Raw genomic sequence first — 21,300 nt, forward strand, 5'->3', positions numbered from 1 at the left:
TGTACGTCTCTGACAGAAACTCTGATCTTTTGCCACTTCTATTGCTTTCATTTGGTTGCTGACAGAAGTGGCAAAACTATCAAAGACTGCATTGTACAGCAAGATGAGATGTCAGTTGCAATGATTTTAGAAGTGATACAGTAAATGTTATCTAGTTCTACGGGAGTTGTATATGATGAAAGGAATTCTATATACATTTTACATTTACATTTAAGTCATTTAGCAGACGCTCTTATCCGGAGCGACTTACAAATAGAGAAGCTGTAGGTGTATTAATATTGTGTAAGCCATTTAGCAGACACTTTTATCCAAAGACTGCATACGGGTAGTCCGGGGAATTGAAACCACTATCCTGGTGTTGCAAGGGCCGTGCTCTACCAACTGTGCTAGAGAAGACCAGGATTTGGTGTAGGTGTATAAAAGGGTTGGCCTGAGACTTGCTGTGAGCAGGTGAGGAGCGTGGTTGGTAGTTGGTATTGGCATTTCCTCTCATACAGGAGGGTTAATCCATCTTCGTTTGCAGCCAACTGTAATAGGTGATGGATGGCAAACAGGAAGTGATGTGATGACTCCTTCTGTCCCCACTGTAACTCACTCCGCAAAACCTTCAAACACGTTAAATCAGTTCCACCATAACATATTACCTGGTCTTTTCACACTGTCAGGGACAGCTGACTACTACTGGCATTTCCTCTTCACTTTTTTTTGGCATTCTAATTCAAATTCTGTCCAACAATCATCACAATACATGTATTTAATTCCTGTTTCTTTCTGATGTACATGTAACAGAGTATAGCTTCCATCCCTCTCCTTGCCCCAACCTGGGCTCGAACCAGGGACCCCCTGTCGATGACAGCCACCCTTGAAGCATCGTTACCCATTGCTCCACAAAAGCCACGGCCCTTGGAGAGCAAGGGGAACAACTACTTCAAGGTCTCAGAGCGAGTGACGTCACCAATTGAAATGCTATTAGCGCGCACCACCGCTAACTAGCTAGCCATTTCACACCGGTTACATACAAACATAAGAATGAGAGGAAAAATAATATTAATAGACAGTAACTAAAACAACAGGAAAATGGACTTATTATTCTATGACATTTTTGAGCCCAGACCGATAAACCGATAAATACTGTCATTAAATACACTACATGACCATAAGTATGTGGACACCCTTGTTGAAAATCTCATTCCAATATCATGAGCATTAATATGGAGTTGGTCCCCCCCTTTTCTGCTATAATAGCCTCAACTCTTCTGGGAAGGCTTTCCACTAGATATTGTAACATTGATGCGGGGACTTGCTTCCATTTAGCCACAAGAGCATTAGAGAGGTCAGGCACTGATGTTGGGAGATTAGTGCTGGCTCGCAGTCGGCGTTCCAATTCATCCCAAAGGTTTTCGAAGATGAGGTCAGGGCTCTTCCAAACTGTTACCACAAAGTTGGAAGCACAGAATCATTTAAAATGTAATTGCATGCTGTAGCATTAAGATTTGCCTTCACTAGAACTAAGGGGACTAGCCCGAACCATGAAAAACAGCCCCAGACCATTATTCCTCCTCCACCAAACCTTACAGTTGGCATTCGGGGCAGGTAGCGTTCTCCTGGCATCCGCCAAAACCAGAATTATCCATCAAACTGCCAGATGGGGCATGTGATTCATCACTCCAGAGAATGCGTTTCCACTGCTCCAGAGACCAATTGTGGCGAGCCTTACACCACTCCAGCCGACGCTTGGCATTGTGCATGGTGATGTTAGAGTTGTATGCAGTTGATCTGCCATGGAAACCACTTTCATGAATCTCCCGACAAACAGTTAGTGTGCTGACTTTTCTTCCAGTGGCCGTTTGGAACTTGGTAGTGAGTGTTGCAACCAAGGACAGACCATTTTTATATCTATGTGCTTCAGCACTTGCCGGTCCCGTTCTGTGAGCTTGTGTGGCCTACCACTTTGCGGCTGAGCCGTTGTTGCCCCTAGATGTTTCCACTTTACAATAACATCACTTGCAGTTGACAGGGTGCAGCTGTAGCAGGGCAGAAATTTGACGAACTTACTTGTTGGAAAGGTGGCATTCTATGTTGTGCTACGTTGAAAGCATGACTCATATGGTGGGGACTTAAAACTTCCATATGCTTCAGTTTGGCTGGTGCCTATAGGCGAACCGAACGAGTGTGCTCACATACTCCGTTAAAAGACCTTCATTTTAAAAATGAGAAAAAAACAGTAATTGTAATGTTTGTCCATATTGAGATGCCATAGTCAGAATTAATCTAAGATAACAAAAGAAAATCTGTCATTCATTTTGACGTTTCCTCAGAGGAGATGTTAGTCACGCAATTTTGTAGTATTACTCAATGAAAATGTTTTCATGAAAACAAGTCGTCTCTTGTTGAATGACAACAACCACTTCATTGAAGAATCCCCACTGTTGACCAATCACCGACGAAGGGGCGTATTCAGCTACCGACTTCAGCTTGCCTCGAGAGAAAAAATGTGAACGAGCAGCCCCAAAAAAACTTTACGAAGACCAAAACAAACAAAATGGTCACAAAATGTCATCATAATATATATGCACAAACTGTTACGAACTCTTTCAGATGGGAAGCACGAGGACGCCTTTACTCTCATCCTATATAGACATCAGTGGCGGTCAGTGCCCTTTAAGATAAGGGAGGACAATTTTATTTTCATGAGCATGGCTTTATTTATATTACAGCATATTGGATGACTATCATTCATTTTCCATTCAGGTCAATGTAACAGCGATAGGTTTATTCTACTACATGATACTCGGATTTTCCCTATACACATGTTGTATTCCTTCTCGCCTCGATGTGCTCTCCTCCTCTCACCTTGTCCCTTCACGTGTGGACCTCAATGCACATCACACCAGCTGTATGTGACCAGGCGAAAGAACCTTTCCAAGCCAAACCGCTACACACGACTTACATCGTTGTCACCATATTAGCTAAAGTAACGTCATGGTTAGCATAGCCAGTAGAACTAACACGTTAGTAAACCTGCTACAATCTCACAGTAGCATTACAGTGTACAGTCAGTGTACAGTCAGTGTATCATCAATTTGTAAAACCAAAAGCTCACCTTGACTTAGAAGAGTTCCAGGGTTGTGTTGGAAAGTCATAGCCAGCTAGCTAACACAACATCCCTCTGTTTGAGCCAGGTGTTTCAGTAGGCTAAGCTAGTTAGCTGCATTTGCTAGCTAAGTATTTGAAACTGAAAGTGACAGAAAAAATCTCTCTCTATTTCTCTCTTGCTTCTCCTTCATTTTGGAAGAAATTAATTTAATTGTTCAACTACTGCCTTTCTCTCTCGAGTCAGCTACTCACCACATTTTATGCACTGTAGTGCTAACTAGCTGTAGCTTATGCTTTCAGAACTTTAGTAATTATCTGATCCTTTGATTGGGTGGACAACATGTCAGTTCATGCTGCAAGAACTCTGATAGGTTGGATGACATCCTCCGGAAGTTGTCACAATTACTGCATAAGTCTATGGAAGGGGGTGAGAACCATGAGCCTCCTAGGTTTTGTAATGACGTCAATCTACCCAGAGGAGGACGAAAGCTAGCTGTCCTCCGGCTACACCATGGTGTTATCCTACATGGTGCTGTTGAGGCTACTGTAAACCTTTGCAAACTGTAAACCTTTGCAAAAATATTTTATGAAATTCACTGAGGAGGGATGGCCCTCCCCTTCTTCCTCTGAGGAGCCTCCACTGATAGACATACAGTGAATATCAATGCCAACAGATGAATATGACATTTCTTCTGTATGTCCATCTGATACAGTGTTTTAGGAGGAATCAGGTGAACACACACACACACACACACACACACACACACACACACACACACACACACACACACACACACACACACACACACACACACACACACACACACACACACACACACAGAGGTCTGTAGTTCCCTAATGCACATAGACAGCAGATCCCCATCACCCCATAGCCCCTGTAGCTTCACTGTAGTAGGCTAGGCTCCATGCTGACTTGGCTCAAATATATCTGACTGACCAGAAACGGGGAAGGAAGATCCATCAAAATAACCGAGGGGGTTGGATGTTGGAGAGGAAAGGGAATAATGGTTGCACTTAAAGGAGGCTGGAGAAAGCACCAGCACTATTGCTATTTAATGATTAACGAATATGATATTTAAGTATCTCCTAAAATAATATTTTTGTCAACCATGTAGGCCTATCCCCATGTCCAAACAAGTGTGTGATTTTACACTATTTGCAGAATATATTCTGAATACATTTGGGCAGGGCAGATGAAGAGAATATGATTTTTCTGTCTGTTTGTGCTATTGTCCCGTCTGAATGTGAAACAGTGAGCAGCTGTGACACAGCACCACAGTCTTCTATTGTTAATCTCTTAGCACAGTGGGACATTTTTACACCTGCCTAGGCTCGTTAGGTTCCATTCAAATGAGTTTGGCATTGATTTATCTTTTAGGAAGAAACTCTACAGTTCGGTACAGCAAAATATGAAATAATGGGGATATATTCACAGGGATATCTAGGTGTATCCCGATGAAGGCTATTCACATTCAGACCCAACCGGTTTGAAATCAAAGCGTTCAGAGTGTTGATCGCTACCCAGTACAGTTGTTCACTGAATTCCTTCACGCCTAAATGCGTTATGTGGAAACCTTTATGACACCACCACATCAGACAACTTTTACAAGGCGTGCAAGATATATATACAATGTGAGCAAATGAGGTGAGAAGGGAGGTAAAGGCAAAAAAGGCAATGGTGGCAAAGTAAATACAATATAGCAAGTAAAACACTGGAATGGTAGTTTTGCAGTGGAAGAATGTGCAAAGTAGAAATAAAAATAATGGGGTGCAAAGAAGCTAAATAAATTAATTAATTAAATACAGTTGGGAAAGAGGTAGTTGTTTGGGCTAAATTATAGGTGAGTGTAACGGTTTTCCTTAGGTGAAAGAGAGTCAGACCAAAATGAGGCGTGGCTATTGCGATCCATGTTTAATGAAAACAAAATAAACACGAATCAAATACAACAAAAACAATAAACATAACACGAAAACCGAAACAGCCTAATACTGGTGCTAAGTAACACAGACAGAACAAGGACATAAGGACAATCACCCACAAAACCCAACACCAAACAGGCTACCTAAATATGGTTCCCAATCAGAGACAATGACGAACACCTGCCTCTGATTTAGAACCATATCAGGCCATACATAGAACTAGACAAACTAGACATGTAACATAGAATGCCCACTCAGCTCACACCCTGACCAACCAAAACATAGAAACATACAAAGCAAACTATGGTCAGGGTGTGACAGTGGGCTATGTACAGGTGCAGTAACGCTGGTCCAATTGTACGCCATGGGCCTCCCGGTCCCATGGGCCTCTTAATCGTTTCTTTTTATTAGCCCGTCTGAAATATGGCTTTTTTCTGCCTAGGCCAGCATCCCGGACCTCTTCACTGTTGACATTGAGACCGGTGTTTTGCAGGTACTATTTAATGAAGCTGCCAGTTGAGGACTTGTGAGGCATCTGTTTATGAAACTAGACACTATAATATACTTGTCCTCTTTCTCAGTTGTGCACGGGAACCTCCCACTCCTCTTTCTATTCTGGTTAGAGCCAGTTTGTTCTGTGAAGGGAGTAGTACACAGCGTTGCATGAGATCTTCAGTTTCTTGGCAATTTCTTGAATGGAATAGCCTTCATTTCTCAGAACAAGAATAGACTGAGGAATTTCAGAAGAAAATCTTTGTTTCTGGCCATTTTGAGCCTGAAATCGAACCCACAAATGCTGATGCTCCAGATACTCAAGTAGTCTAAAGAAGGCCAGTTTTATTGAAAACAACAGTTTTCAAATGATAAACTTGGATTAGCTAACACAACATGCCATTGTAACACAGGAGTGAAGGGTGCTGATAATGGGCCTCTACGCCTATGTAGATATTCCATTAAAACAATCTGCCGTTTCCAGCTACAATAGTCATTTACATCATTAACAATGTCTACACTGTATTCTTATCAATTTGATGGTATTTTAATGGACAAAAATGTTGCTTTTCTTTAAAAAACAAGGACATTTCTAAGTGACCCCAAACTTTTGAAAGGTAGTATACATATATATATATTTTTTCTTACTTTACCATGAAAGAAAATACTAATTCGCTTACTGTGTTTGACTGTATCGCGTGTGTTTGTTGAGCTCTTCTTACTCAAGCAAAGGTCAGATTATTGTTATTCAGTATTTGTCAATGTTATATTCAGTGTTATAAACTGGGTGGTAGGAGCCCTGAATGCTGATTGGCTGAAAGCTGTGGTATATTAGACTGTACACTACGGGTATGACAAAAAATTACTTTTAACTGTTTTAATTGTGTTGGTAATCAGTGTATAATAGCAATAAGGCACCTCGGGATTTTGGTATATGGCCAATATATCACGGTTAACCACGGCTTACTCCGTGTTTTGGTCGTGCATAAGAACAGCTCTTAGCCATGATATATTGGCAATGTATCACACCCCCCCGTGACTTATTGCTTAATTATATCATTGTTATTGTTGCCGTGTAGATGTGGGGTCAGTAGAGGGCCTGGCGTACCATGGAGCCTGGGACTCGCTTTATTGGACCAGCTCCACCACAGCCACCATCAGCAGGCACAGCCTGGACCAGAGTCTCCCCGGGGCCTTCACCAGAGAGGCTGTGGTCACACTGGCAGAGGAAGACCACCCACATAACCTGGCTCTGGAGGAGTGTCAGAAGTAGGTGTTAAACCTTCACTGCTCCTAATGTCTTACACAGGCCCTTAGTGGCCTACATTAGATGCTCACTTGGGTATATGGTTTGTGTTATGTACTCGGTTAGCAAATCTATTGAAAACTTCTGCTATCAGGGGAATGAGGTTTATAACTGCTCTGGGGGAGTGTCAGAGGTGTTCTATCATCATTCGTTACTGATCCTAATGTCTTACAGTGGATGGTTCTTTTATGTTTTCTTTGCCTCCATTTCATCCCTTATTATCCTTCACAAGAACATGAGATAGTCTTAAAAACGTCACAAAAGTATTTTGCTTTAGCATGTGAGGATGGGAACATGTTCATATCTTTATAAAATAGAGAAAGAAGAAGTAGTTTTGCGTTTCCCTGGAGAATGGAAATAATCATTCAGTGTAGACGTTGGATGTTTGCTATACATTTGTAATGGACACGAGGGGAGACAAAGCTGGTTTCAAGTGCAGGGCGCAGCAGGTGTTTATTGCAAAGGACCACAGGTGGAGGCAGGTAGCTGGGTCCAGGGACAGGCAGGGAAAAGGCTAGTAAAGTAGTCCGGGAGATCCGGCAATAGGTAGATAAACAGAAATCCAATAAGCTAAAGTACAGGCAGGGAAGAGTAAATCACGGGGAATAACAGCTCTGAAAGACGTGTGTCACAAAACAAACAATACCTCACAGTGATGGGGTGCAAAGAACTGAACTAAATAGTGTGTGGTAATGGCATACAGGTGTGTGAGCAGGTGATTGGGATCTGGAGAGTGAGCTGTGTTCAGGAGATCTAGGTGAGATCTAGGTGTTTGAGAGGGTGAGCTTCTGTGAAAGTCTCAATAGTGTTTTTGTTTTCACTGCTGATGCAGCCTGATGTTCTGGACTAACTGGAATGAACTGCGCCCCAGCATTATGAGATCCACCCTGTCAGGAAACAATATCCAGAGTGTCATCACCACAGACATCCTCACACCTAATGGACTCACCATCGACCACACCGCTGAGAAACTCTTCTTCTCCGATGGCAGTCTGGGAAAGATTGAACGATGTGAATATGATGGCTCACACAGATATGTAAGGAGAAATAATATATATATTTATATATACACTGTATGATATTCTGAATAGAATGATTAAGTCACATCTTGTACACTCTTAGAAAAAAATGTGCTATCTAGAACCTAAAAGGGTTCTTCGGCGTGTCCCCACAGGAAAACCCCTTTGAAGAACCCTTTACAGGTGCTTGTACCCTTTTTGTTCCAGGTAGAACCCTTTTGGGTTCCATGAATAACCATTTGTACAGACAGTTCTACCTGGAATCAAAAAGGGTTATCCTATGGGGACAGCTGAAGAACCCTTTTGGAAACCTTTTCTCTAAGAGTGTACCATCAGATTTAGAAATGATTCCAGCTGTCTCATACCTCTTCTGCTTGACTATGTGACGTCCAAGTATCTGTTGCTGTATTTCAACCTAAATTAATATGACTAAACAAATTACTAAAACATGAGCATAAAACCAATTTAACACAATTTTCGTCATACGTTCAATCTATAGGTAATTATGAAGTCAGGTCCAGGAACCTTCTTTGGCCTGGCTATCTATGGGAACTTCCTGTTCTGGTCTGATTGGGTACGGAGGGCGGTGGTACGCTCCAATAAGTACACAGGTGGCGAGATGAAGGTCCTTAGAGCCGACATCCCCCACCAGCCAATGGGAATTGTTGCAGTTTCCAACAATACCAACAATTGTAAGTGAATTCTATACAGTACATCAAAACACAACTCACTTGTCAACATGGAATCTTCTATACGTTGTCTAAAATATACACACAAAATGTGGTATTTTGTGAGTAGACTATTTTGCAATTGTGTGTGATAAAATGTAACTGCAGCCTGTGATGGTTTGCATGTGGTTTACAACCCTGTGTAGCTGTGTTTGACCATTTGGCATGAACATTATGCAGTACTTCCTATAGACCCAGCTACCTTCCCTGATTAATTACCACTCAATGTAAATCTGTTATTGAATAAACAACTCCAAAAATCCCAACCTCCAGTGCCACAGGCTATCCCATGTTGTCTGGCCTGTGCTTCAGTGGAGCCCAAGCTTGGCACAGTGCTTCAGCTGAATCTGTACCATTCGAGCAGAGAAATATATATTCTCGCTCTCTCGCTCTCTCTCTCTCTCTGGCGTGAGCAGACGTGTGTGTGTGTGTGTGTGTGTGTGTGTGTGTGTGTGTGTGTGTGTGTGTGTGTGTGTGTGTGTGTGTGTGTGTGTGTGTGTGTGTGTGTGTGTGTGTGTGTGTGTGTGTGTGTGTGTGTGTGTGTGTGTGTGTGTGTGTGTGTGTGTGTGTGTGTGTGTGTGTGTACTAAGGGGGCAGCATGATGGCATGGTTTATAGCTTACCGCTCCATTCCACTGTTCAAGCCAAACAGAGTTCAAAGATGGTCCCCAACAGAGAAGTCTACCTTTCTACCACAACACTGCCCTTGAAAAGTTTTCAGTGCTTGATTTAGAAAAATGTGGAAGCAAGTAGGAAATAAATCATGCCATTTGGATGATAAAAAATGTGCAATATATTGTCCTGTTTATTTGGAGGTTGATGTGTGTTTTCTGTAACATGATGTACTACAGTACCCACAATGATCTGTTTTCCCAGGTGAACTGTCCCCTTGCACAGTGCTGAACGGTGGATGTCATGACCTTTGTCTTCTGACCCCTCATGGCACAGTCAACTGTAGCTGCAGAGGAGAGAGACTAATACTGGAAGATAACAGATGTGTATGTAAGTCTAGTACCTTGTCTTTTTCCCTCTAATTCATGGGTAAACAGCATCTGGCTCGAAAAGACCATGTGAATGTCTTGCTAATAGACAAATAGACAATAGGCATCTGATAGGGTCACTGTCAGATGAATCAATGAAGATGGGCATTGAAGAAGGATGTTTGTTGGAGACTGTCTGGGAGGGATATAGCAGAAAGCAGACCCTTCTGTTTGGATGAAGAATCCCCCCCAAATTATTTTCTCTTCTTTTTACAGCTGGAAACTCCTCCTGCAACATCCACACTGAGTTTGAGTGTGGGAACGGGGAGTGTATCGACTATCAGCTGACGTGTGACGGAATAGCACACTGCAAAGACAAGTCTGATGAGAAAATGAAATACTGTGGTAAGTACGCACCCAATATGCTTTACTGTACTAGTTCACCGGTCCTCAGATGATAATCCCTACCGAGCCCCCGCGGGGCTCTTGTCCAGTAGAATGAGTTCAGACTCACTCACTTCCTGAAATCCATGAAGGAGAAGAGAAACAGTATTCAAGTGAATGTCATGTAATTCCTTTGGTCGAATCTCTTCCTCTCTTACAGATAACAGAAACTGTAGACGGGGCTTCAAGAGCTGCTATAACCAGCGCTGTGTGGTCAATAGCCGGGTTTGTGATGGGGTGAACGACTGTGGAGATGATTCCGACGAGGTTTATTGTAACAGTGAGTAATAAGAATCTGATGAATTTACATGCCCTGTCCGACAGACAACATAATCTGTACTATATTATTACTGTATAAACAAATAAATAGCTTTAGAACTCCTGTCCCTCCTATTAGATTTCATAGAGGAACATTTCTCCAAGCAAGGATAATATTATCTATTCCTTTTATTTTACCCCCTTTTTTCCCCAATTTCGTGGTATCCAATTGTTAGTAGTTACTATCTTGTCTCATTGCTACAACTCCTGTATTGGATCAGGAGAGACAAAAGTCGAAAGCCATGCGTCCCCCGAAACCCAACCAAGCCCCACTGCTTCTTAACACAGCGTGCATTCAACCCTGAAGCCAGCCACACCAATGTGATGGAGGAAACACCGTGCACCTGACGACCTGGTTAGCATGCAATGCGCCCAGCCTGCCACAGGAGTCGCTAGTGCACGATGAGACAAGTATATCCCTACCGGCCAAACCCTCCCTAACCCAGACGACGCCAGGCCAATTGTGCGTCGCCCCACGGACCTCCCGGTCGCAGCCTGCTGCGACAGAGCCTGGGTGTGAACCCAGAGTCTCTGGTGGCACAGCTAGCACTGCGATGCAGTGCCCTAGACTACTGTGGCTCCCGGGAGGCCAATGTTATCTATTCTTATTTATCTCTTCACCTGACGACGAACCAAAGAGATGGATTTCAAATACAACATATTTTTATCCCTCGTCTCTTCATCTTTTCATTTCGGACCTGCATTTTCTCTCCAGATTCCTCATGCTCTCCCTCAGACTGGCGTTGTCTGAACGGGGTTTGTATTCCGGCCTCGGCCCACTGCAATCAGATCATCGACTGTCCCGACGCCTCAGATGAGAAGAACTGCAGTAAGATAAGCCTCTGTTAAAGGGCCATACCGTACCTTTGTTAAGGCACCGCACTACGACATTGCCTTTCTCACGTAGCTTTTCCACGTAGCTGGTCTGTAGTCTAGCCTGGTCATGTGTCTTTTTAATGCTAGATAAAAGAGAAGAAGGAACGTCCGCACCTCGGAATTTGAAGTTATTTTTCATTGTTATATCTGGACACTATGCTATTATAGTTAAAACAATGTGTAGCCAGGAATCAATCCCTAACCTTAGGCTTTGGATATACCGGTCGAATGCCCACTTTCTCTAGGCAACACAGGCTGCTTGGGTTACTACATGCTGGGGGTGAAGGAGACAGCGTTTGTCAGCTGCAACTCTACCTCCCTCTGTGTCCACCCCTCCTGGATGTGTGACGGAGCCAACGACTGTGGGGATTATGCAGATGAAACCAACTGCCAGAGTATGTTTTTATCCTTCCTTTTTTTCTCTTCTGTGACACTAGTTCTGTCGGCTACTGTTGATGTGGCCATGTACCAGACAGACACCAGGCCTAGTGGGATGCATTTTAAGATATTTTGAAATTGTGTCTTGGCTTCTGGTTTCTCCCCAGCTCCTTCCCTCAGAAAGAGATGTGAGGAGGGCCATTTTGCTTGCCCCAGTGGAAACTGCATCCACACTGTCTGGCTGTGTGACGGAGTGAAAGACTGTGAAGACGGAGCAGATGAATTCCAGTGTGGTATGATATCAGAGATATTTACTTTATACCTAATATTTATTTACATTACATTTATTTCAGCAAGCACATTGCACTGATTTGTAGCCACTGCCATTGATTTGAGAGAGAGTCTAAATGAGTCAAATGACTCTGTTTAAAGTAACGGTTGGATCATTATGTTGTAGGGTACATCCTGCATGAAATGCTGACAAAGCTCAAGGTGGCCAAATATAATGGAGAATTTCTAGGTTGAAAGATTTCTCCTCTTGTCCTGTATCCCCTGTTGTGTCTGGTCAATACATTCGGTCAATACGGACAGATAAGAAGATAAGATAACCCAGTGTTGGTGGTTTGTTCATGTGGGTCATTAAAGGAAGCAGTGAAGGGGTGTCTCCTGCTGAGCCCAATGCTTCCATCCCTGATTTGATCCCTATGTGGAAATCTCTCCGCAATCACTGTTCAAAGCCTCCCCTGAGGAATAATGATGGGAGGAGATGCTTCACCCCTGCTGTTGGTTCTTCAGGGCAGAGCAGTAGACTATGCTGTTGTAACCCAAACAGAATAGCAATAGCAAATATCCTATTCATATTTGTTGTGGATTTGCTCATCGTCTGTGTATTTGAATGAGTCCCAGCCAGTAGTGATTGGATGCACACACCGTGTTGTTGGTGCCCGCTGTTTGTGTGGCATAGTTCACACCGTGTTGTTGGTGCCCGCTGTTTGTGTGGCTAGTTCACACTGACCTTGTCCATGTAGCCATACAGTTATTGTTAATGGTTGCTCTCTGGCTGCCCAAGGAAGCAGCTCCACAGTGTCATCATAAAATTGATGTGAAATGCTCACAAATAAACAGACATTTCTTTCTCTCTCTTTCTTTATGTCTCTCCCTCCCTCCCCTCTCTCTCTCTCCCTCTTTCTCGCTCTCGCTCTCTCGCTCTCTGCTTGCTAAGGCTGAATCATTTTTACCTCACTTGGCGCTCCTTCACTCCTTTTGTACATGGTTTGAATGTAAGACAAGCATTACTTTGAAAGTGCTTACGACTGAGGGAGTGTTGTTTGTTTGTATCTAATTTCACAGATGACATTGATACAGTGATATCATTTCCCACCTGCATTAGAATAGAGACTCCCTTCAAAATTGTTTACCTTCACCTCCGTATGTGATATTATTTTCTTCACCTTTTCTGTTCAAAGACTGACCTACCTTTTATTGTATGTGACTTGACTGCAATGTCATATTACTCTATAACAGTTGAAACCTGGGCCCATTTGGACTTGCACACTACCGTGCTCTATCATTCATTTACCACTGCTCTCTGCATGGTTAATTGTGAAGATGTTTACATGCTTCCTGTCCCAATGAAATACCATATATAATGTGTTATATTCCATTTTGTCTAGACTTATCCTGCCTGTGGAACCAGTTTGCCTGCTCTAAGAACAAGTGCATAGCCAAACAGTGGCTTTGTGACGGAGAGGACGACTGTGGGGATGGATTGGACGAGAGCTCAGAGATCTGTGGTATAAAAACACGCCTGAATTTATTTACACTATGTTGACTCAAATGTGTCAAACTACATATCCAGGTTTGATCCCGGGCCGTGTCGCTGCTGGCTGCACCCGGGAGACCCATGAGGAGGCGCACATTTGGCCCAGTGTCGTCCGGGTTAGGGGAGGGTTTGGCCAGCTGGGATGTCCTTGTTCCGTCGCGCTCGAGCGACTCCTTGTGGCAGCCCGGCGCATGCACGCTGATTCGGTCGCCAGCTGTACAGTGTTTCGTCCGACACATTGGTGCGGCTGGCTTCCGGGTTCCGCGAGCAGTGTGTCAAGAAGCAGCGCAGCTTGGCGGGGTCATGTTTCGAGGTGCACACGTGACCTTCGCCTCTACCGAGTCCGTACGGGAGTTGCAGCGATGGGACAAGACTAACTACCAATTGGATATCATGAAATTGGGGAGAAAAATGCGTAAAAAGTACAACAAAAAGAAAGGGACAGGGAAAGATTCAGTTAATATATTTGAAATTTTACGACATACATCCTTGGTGGAGAGATATAGATGAGCAATTTGCTACAGAGATGTGGATTTCATGTTTTTCAGTAATATTTGCACAGACTCTTCAGAAAGTCTTGTAAATATCTGTATTTCTATTACTGTAATTGTGCAGATTCTGTATCCTGATTGCCAGTCTGTTTTTGCTGTCTTGCCAAATCATTATCATAGCAAACATGGTTGGCATGGCAATTCCTTAAGAAATTGGCAAGATAGCTAAAACAGACTGGCACTCAGGCTACAGATTCTTCAGTTTGTTTTGACCAGGAATCCTATTGTACATATCCAGGTACGGCTACCTGTGGCCCAGGGTTGTTTAGTTGCCCAGAGTCGTACGGCTGCGTCCCCAAACACTGGCTTTGTGATGGGGAGAGGGACTGTCCAGATGGGAGTGATGAGCTCTCTGCTGCTGGCTGTGGTAATAATATTGTTCTGAAGTTCTCCAACAGAAATCACAGTCATACTGTACTCACTCTCTTTTCTAAAGCACATATTATAATGATAATAATAAGGACATGTGTCTAACAGTGTAGTCCAAGTCCCTTTTGTAAAACACAAATGTCTCAATACATGTCTGTCATAGGGTATTGTCTTCTGAAGGCCTCCAGACAGAAAACAAACAGCAGACAATCATAGCGTAGTCCCATTTGTAAAGCAAAAATGTCTCATTACATTTCTGTCATTGTGTATTGGTCAATACATTCGGTCAATATTGTGTATTCAGAATCGCTATTGCAAAGCAAAAATGACTCAATACGTTTCTGTTACAACAAAAAAATTGAAAAATAATCGGCACTTTATCTTCTACAGTGCTGTAAAAAACATATTTCACCTTCACTCTACATTACCAAAAGTATGTGGACACCAACTCGTCGAACATCTCATTCCAAAATTATGGGCATTAATATGGAGTTGGTCCCCCCTTTGCTGCTATAACAGCCTCCGCTCTTCTGGGAAGGCTTTCCACTAGATGTTGGAACATTGCTGCGTGGACTTGCTTCCATTCAGCCATGAGCATTATTGAGGTCGGGCACTGATGTTGGACGATTAGGCTTGACTCGCAGTCGACGTTCCAATTCATCCCAAAGCACTTACAGTTGACCGGGGCAGCTCGAGCAGGTCAGAAATTTGACGAACTGACTTGTTGGAAAGGTGGCATCCTATGGCGGTGCCACATTGAATGTCACTGAACTCTTCAGTAAGGCCATTCTTCTGTGAATGTTTGTCTATGGAGATTGCATGGCGGTGTGCTCGATTTTTATACACATGTCAGCAACGGGTGTGGATGAAACAGCCAAATCCACTAATTTGAAGGGAAGTCCACCTACTTTTGTATATATAGTGTACCTTGTTAATAATGTCCACATTCCTATAGAAGTTCAGATCCTTTTTGAGAGAGGTGTATGATATGAAAAAATCTCAGGTATTTCTTTAACAAATTGTCCCTCCACATATTTCTTATCACAGCCCCCAACAACACGTGCATGGAGGGAATGTTCCAGTGTCGTAATCAGATCTGCATCCCACAGCGGTTCGCTTGTGACCGTGACGATGACTGTGGAGACGGCTCCGATGAGACCCTGGAATGTGGTAAGAATTTTTCTCTCTCTGTCTGTCTGACTTGTATTTCCTCTTGTTGTGTTCTGACTGCACATCCCACCTCTTGCCTCCTGTGTCCTACAGAGTACAGGTCCTGCAGTCTGGGAGAGTTCCGCTGCACAGATGGCCGCTGTTTACCCAGAGTTCAGTGGGAGTGTGACGGCCATCCCGACTGTCTCGACCAATCAGACGAGCTGCCACACAACACCAAGTGTTCCGCTGCAGGCAAGCCTTTCATCTGATACAACACAAGTGTGTGTGAGAGAGAGAACAGACGAGGTACAGACTGCCCCAGTCTCACCATGTTCCTACTGGTTTTAGCCTATTACAAACACATTTTGTGCTCATAGACCTGCTGGGAACAGACCTTTCAGGATCCAGGTGCTCAAAATGAACCCACCGACTCCCGGTTAACTGATTGTGATTTATCTTCAATGCTCTTTACAATATAATATTCATAATCTTTTGAATCATGATATATGAGCTGGCTGGCTAGTAGCTTGTGTGGATATTTTTAGTATATGGTTGTTAGATCAGGCAGACCACCTGTGATACAAGTCATTATTCAACGTCCATCCATGTCTGAGGACTTCGGGAGATGCCGTGGAAACCGGCCACTAGGGGCAACAGTGAGCGCTGTTACCTTCAAGTAAGCATAGTGGATGTGGATGGCAGATGGGCGTAAGCATCCGCCTCTGGTTCCAAAGAGCCCAAAGGATGCATGTTCAAATCCACCGATATGTTGTTTTTTATATTCTTATTTTCCGAATTCGGAGTTGATGCCTAAACTTAACCTTGGAACAATACGGAGACGTAATCAAACTCTTCGAAATGTGTTGTTTGGAACAACTTCGAAATCTGACGTTTGAGAAACATGGATGAACGTCTTGGCTACCTCTGTTGCTGCTGCCATGACACTCGTGTGCAACTCCTGACTGAAGATGGGATGGAGTTGGGTCGGAGGGGCGTAGATGCAGCCGCTCCTCTCTGTCTTTCTGCCTCTCTCTGCTGCACGTAGGTTAACCTCTAGCGACGAGCAATCCCGTATCCGGGAGTGTAGTAATAGCCTCAAGCACGTTACCATAACGCAATGTTTCCTATTCATGAAAATCGCAAATTAAATTAAATAAATATATTGAAACACAAGCGTAGCCTTTTGTTAACAACACTATATGCACACAATATGCTTTTCAACCAAAGCTACACAAGCATTTGTGTAAGAGTATTGATAGTCTAGCATAGCATTAAGTCTAGCATTCAGCGGGCAACATTTTCACAAAAACAAGAAAAGCATTCAAATAAAATAATTTACCTTTGAAGAACTTCGGATGATTTCATTGACGAGACTCTCAGTTAGATAGCAAATATTCATTTTTTCAAAAAATATTTTTTGTGTTGGCTAAATAGCTCCGTTTTGTTCATCACGTTTGGCTAAGAAAAAGACCAGAAAATGCAGTCACTACAACGCCAAACTTTTTTCCAAATTAGCTCCATAATATCGACAGAAACATGGAAAACGTTGTTTAGAATCAATCCTCAAGGTGTTTTTCACATATCTATTCGATAATATATCAGTCGTGACAGTTGGTTTCTCATCAGAAGCGAACGGAAAAATACTGCAGCTGGAGATTATGCAATAATTGCAACGAAGGACACCAAGCAACCACCTGGTAGATGTTGTCTCTTATGGTCAATCTTCCAATGATATGCCTACAAATACGTCACAATGCTGTCGACACATTAGGGAAGCGACAGAAAGCCTAAGCTCATTCGTGGCCCATTCACAGCCATATAAGGAGTCATTGGCATGAGGCGGTATCAAAAAATGCGGCACTTCCTGATTGGATTTTTAGCTGTGTTTCGCCTGTAACATCAGTTCTGTGGCACTCACAGACAATATCTTTGCAGTTTTGGAAACGGCGGAGTGTTTTCTTTCCAATTCTATTATATGCATAGTCGAGCATCTTTTCGTGACAAAATATCTTGTTTAAAACGGGAACGTTTTTCATCCAAAAATTAAAATAGCGCCCCCTATATCCAAGACGTTAACAGCCAACCAGGCAGAATATTGATGATGATGTAAATCAAGTGTTATCAAGTGTTAATCAAATGTTATGCTGCTGTAGCAGTACTGTTGATATTTAAATTAGGTACTGTAGCCTGTGCCTTGTGGTGGAATTATTGTAATCAAAAGGAGAGACTTTTAGATTTCTTCCAAACAATCAAACGTTATTGTTTAATTACTGCAGTAATGGAGCTGGTCGGTAATCAACCCTGGGGGTGATCACTGAGAACTTAACAAGCTGGTTTGAGCCACGGAATTTTATAGAAAAGTCCATTCTCCTTCAGTCTCGATGACAAACAACAGATGTATGGAATGGGTCACAAGGTTACTATTTGTATGAAAGATACGTATAATTCAAAGCAGACAGTATCTACTGTAAAAAATGTCCTCATTGTGTAGAGACCAGGGTCTGGCCCCCCAACTCGATACTGGAACCATCTCCCGCTGGTACCCCAGTACAAAAACATTAACCCATGCTCTGGAAGGGGGTATCACCCAAAGACATCATAAATCTTCCAGAGGCCCATCCTCAGTAGAACATACACAGATGAGCGTTCTAACAACCCCTTATTTTGTTGCAATAAACAACCATTTGATGCATTATAACATAATCTTGTCATTTCCCCACCACAAAATTAGGGAGAGAAAGGGGTAAAAGTATACAAAATTATAATTATAATAATTGGTAGCTTGCTACATACACTCGACCTGTGACTGCGTCTCAAGCCATTGTTGTGTCTTTGGCATCATTAAAGTCAAGACTGTTATTTTATCAAATCAATTCTCTGTAATTATTATTATGTGATTAAACTAATCATGTAAATGGTATGAACTAGGAAGTCGGGGAACCAAGGAAAATCTTCAGATTACAAAGTTATAATTTTCCTCATAACTATTCAGATATTTTAATATGATCAATTAGTCTTTCTAATTCATTAATTATTCTTTACCTCATGTTAGTCTCATTCCAAATGTTGTAAATTGTAAGTTAACTGCACCAAACCCAGCCTTTACTCTGAATCATCCATACATCAATTGTCTTAATCATTTATTTACCAACTAACTAAATAATCACAGAAATGCATAAACAAACAACACAGTAGATATGGTTACAAGGAAATGATAGGGGAGGTTCCCTAGTGGGCGAAGCCGATATGACGGCTTGGTGGACAAAGGGAAGTGGGTGTGGACTGAGAATTGCAGGAAAGACAAAAAAAGTCACTACACAGTTGATAATTACATGAATGGAAATGCTAATCCTTTGCACATGAACGCTCACTCATTTTGGGAATAATTGCAATCAATATGTATTTACATAGTGTGTCGTCGTGATCTCTGATGGAATCGTCAGACCATCTGTTGGAAAGTTCATCCGAGCGTCTCTCTGCTTCCCTAAAGTCTTACGTGGTTAGAATGGGTCCTTCAGAGTGCCATTCAGATATTCAGAGTACCGTTCAGAATTCCACGATCACCCAGAAAGGGCCACATCATGACACCATACATGTTTGGATACTGGGTACGAACTCCATACAGGGCCAACAAACAGGCGCGACCAACCAACTTGGGGTGGCGAACTTGATGACATCACAACGAATTTCAAGCAGTGGGTTCAGAACAACAATGTCAAAAACTGTGTACAAAAGTATATACAAATACCACCACTCAAAGGGGCAGTTGTTGAGAGGGAGGGCAATGGGGCAGGTGTCTGACACAGAGACCCCTATGTGTACACGTTCCTGGTTGATAGAAATATGTTTATTTGACTGTTTCCTTATGTTGGCCGGTTCCCCAGACCCAGATTAAGCCTAGAACTGGACAACAACTAAATATATATATACTGTATATATATTTTTTTATCTAGGACTAGGCTTAATCTGGTTCTGGGAATACAGAATTCTTGCATTCCTGGCTTTCACAGAAAGTTCAAATCTAACACTTGCCACTTTGTTCTGTAGAAAGCTTGTGCAACGGCTCTTTCTTCATGTGTGTCAACGGCCGCTGTGTCTCGCTGGCCAGCCTGTGTAACAGGAGGGACGACTGTGGGGACGCGTCAGACGAGAGGAACTGTCATGTCAACGAGTGTCTGAACCGCCGAGTCAGTGGATGCACACAGGACTGTGAAGACCTGCCTGTAGGGTACAAGGTAGGAAGGTACCCCTGCTTGCTTTCTCACAAGTGCACACACACACACACACACACATACACACACAATCACAAGTCATGAACTGTACAAGGTTATTTTTCACAGTATCACACACACACACACACGGTATAGCCCTAAGTATGGTAAGCCCACTAAGCTCTTACAACATAAAACTAAGGCTCAGCCGCTAACTGTTTATTGATATTTTGCAAATGTCTCTATAATGATAGGATTTCTGTGTGATAGCACCAGGGTTATTACATCTCATCTATTATCATGTTTAACAATAAAACAAACAGAACCTAAATCAACATACTATGTGGACATGATATTTCTCAGAATGGAAACGGTTCTGTATTCCAGAACATTTTGCTCCTGGCTAACAATATGTGCTTGTTTGTGCTATTCATACTCAATAACCATGACCCTGGTACATACAGTACAGTATGTATGTTGGGATCTGCCTGGTTGCTGTAAGCTATAGGTTGTCAGAGAAAAATGTATTTCAATCCATACTCTGTAAGGTGTTCATACCGTCAAAGAGTGGTTCGCCAACAAAACAAACCATGGATTTAGCGCTCAGAACCTATTAAATCCCTTTGTGTCATAGTTTCCCTGTATAGTCCATAGTCACTCCAACTCAATGGCGACAGTACCCCATCACTTTTCCATTGATTGATTCCGTGCCTCAGTTCCCACACATGGATTCTGTCAGAAAAATAATGGCTCTCAATTTCTCCCTCACGTCCGATCCAGTGCAAGTGTTGGCCGGGATTCCGCTTGAAGAACGATGGCCAAACGTGTGTTGACATTGACGAATGTTCATCCGACTTCCCCTGTAGCCAGCTCTGCGTCAACACATACGGATCGTACAAGTGTCTGTGTGCAGACGGTTACGAGGCGCCAACTAAGAACTCGCAGATCTGCAGGTCTCTCTCAGGTATACCTCTTTCTCTACCTCCATCATTTTCTCTTCTGTTATTTTTCTTGTTCTCTCTCTCTCTCTCTCTCTCTCTCTCTCTCTCTCTCTCTCTCTCTCTCTCTCTCTCTCTCTCTCTCTCTCTCTCTCTCTCTCTCTCTCTCTCTCTTCTTACCCACCTGTCCTTGTATCTGTGCCTCTGCTGCTTGAGGTACCCCTTTCTTCATCTTATCTTCTTCTGTCCTTTCCTTCTCTCTCTCTTCCTTCTTACCCATCTGCCCATGTGTCTGCAACTCTCAGCCACCTTACTCTTGATTTTTGATTTTTTTTTAAATCAGGGACTTCTAGAAATCACAGGGGAATTACCTTGAATCGGAACGAGGATTCTGATTGGTTAAAAGAGAACACTAGAATATGTCTCCATGGGAATGTACCTGTAGTGAGCCCAGTCAAATAATAGCCTGTGACAGTGATATACATACTAGGGCTTGGAGCTAGGGAGGCAATCAGTGGTTGTGTAAGACTGACACCTCCAGAGCCTCTGACTGTAACGTTACTGCCTCTGCAGTACGATAATGAGACGGTGCATTAAAAGTAATGACTTACGAGTAATGATGAGCCATCTCTGAGAGCATACTGCTACAGTCACCCCTGCATAATCATATGTGACTCTTT

At 42.8% G+C, this 21,300-nt stretch overlaps 1 protein-coding gene across 1 annotated transcript in view; it reads left to right on the forward strand.

Moving 5' to 3' along the window:
- Positions 1 to 21,300, forward strand: part of LOC124011234 (low-density lipoprotein receptor-related protein 1B-like) — a 196,180-nt gene that overhangs the window by 115,236 nt on the left and 59,644 nt on the right. The window contains exons 42-56 of the mRNA XM_046324387.1: positions 6,609 to 6,798; positions 7,668 to 7,872; positions 8,354 to 8,546; positions 9,458 to 9,583; positions 9,838 to 9,966; positions 10,166 to 10,285; positions 11,039 to 11,152; positions 11,445 to 11,594; positions 11,745 to 11,870; positions 13,251 to 13,370; positions 14,189 to 14,317; positions 15,367 to 15,489; positions 15,583 to 15,723; positions 19,519 to 19,706; positions 20,463 to 20,646. Of these exons, the coding sequence (XP_046180343.1) occupies positions 6,609 to 6,798; positions 7,668 to 7,872; positions 8,354 to 8,546; positions 9,458 to 9,583; positions 9,838 to 9,966; positions 10,166 to 10,285; positions 11,039 to 11,152; positions 11,445 to 11,594; positions 11,745 to 11,870; positions 13,251 to 13,370; positions 14,189 to 14,317; positions 15,367 to 15,489; positions 15,583 to 15,723; positions 19,519 to 19,706; positions 20,463 to 20,646 (2,238 nt within the window). The remainder of the gene's footprint in view (positions 1 to 6,608; positions 6,799 to 7,667; positions 7,873 to 8,353; positions 8,547 to 9,457; positions 9,584 to 9,837; positions 9,967 to 10,165; positions 10,286 to 11,038; positions 11,153 to 11,444; positions 11,595 to 11,744; positions 11,871 to 13,250; positions 13,371 to 14,188; positions 14,318 to 15,366; positions 15,490 to 15,582; positions 15,724 to 19,518; positions 19,707 to 20,462; positions 20,647 to 21,300) is intronic.

Source organism: Oncorhynchus gorbuscha, linkage group LG23 (assembly GCF_021184085.1).
Source record: "Oncorhynchus gorbuscha isolate QuinsamMale2020 ecotype Even-year linkage group LG23, OgorEven_v1.0, whole genome shotgun sequence".
In the NCBI taxonomy this organism is placed as follows: domain Eukaryota; kingdom Metazoa; phylum Chordata; class Actinopteri; order Salmoniformes; family Salmonidae; genus Oncorhynchus; species Oncorhynchus gorbuscha.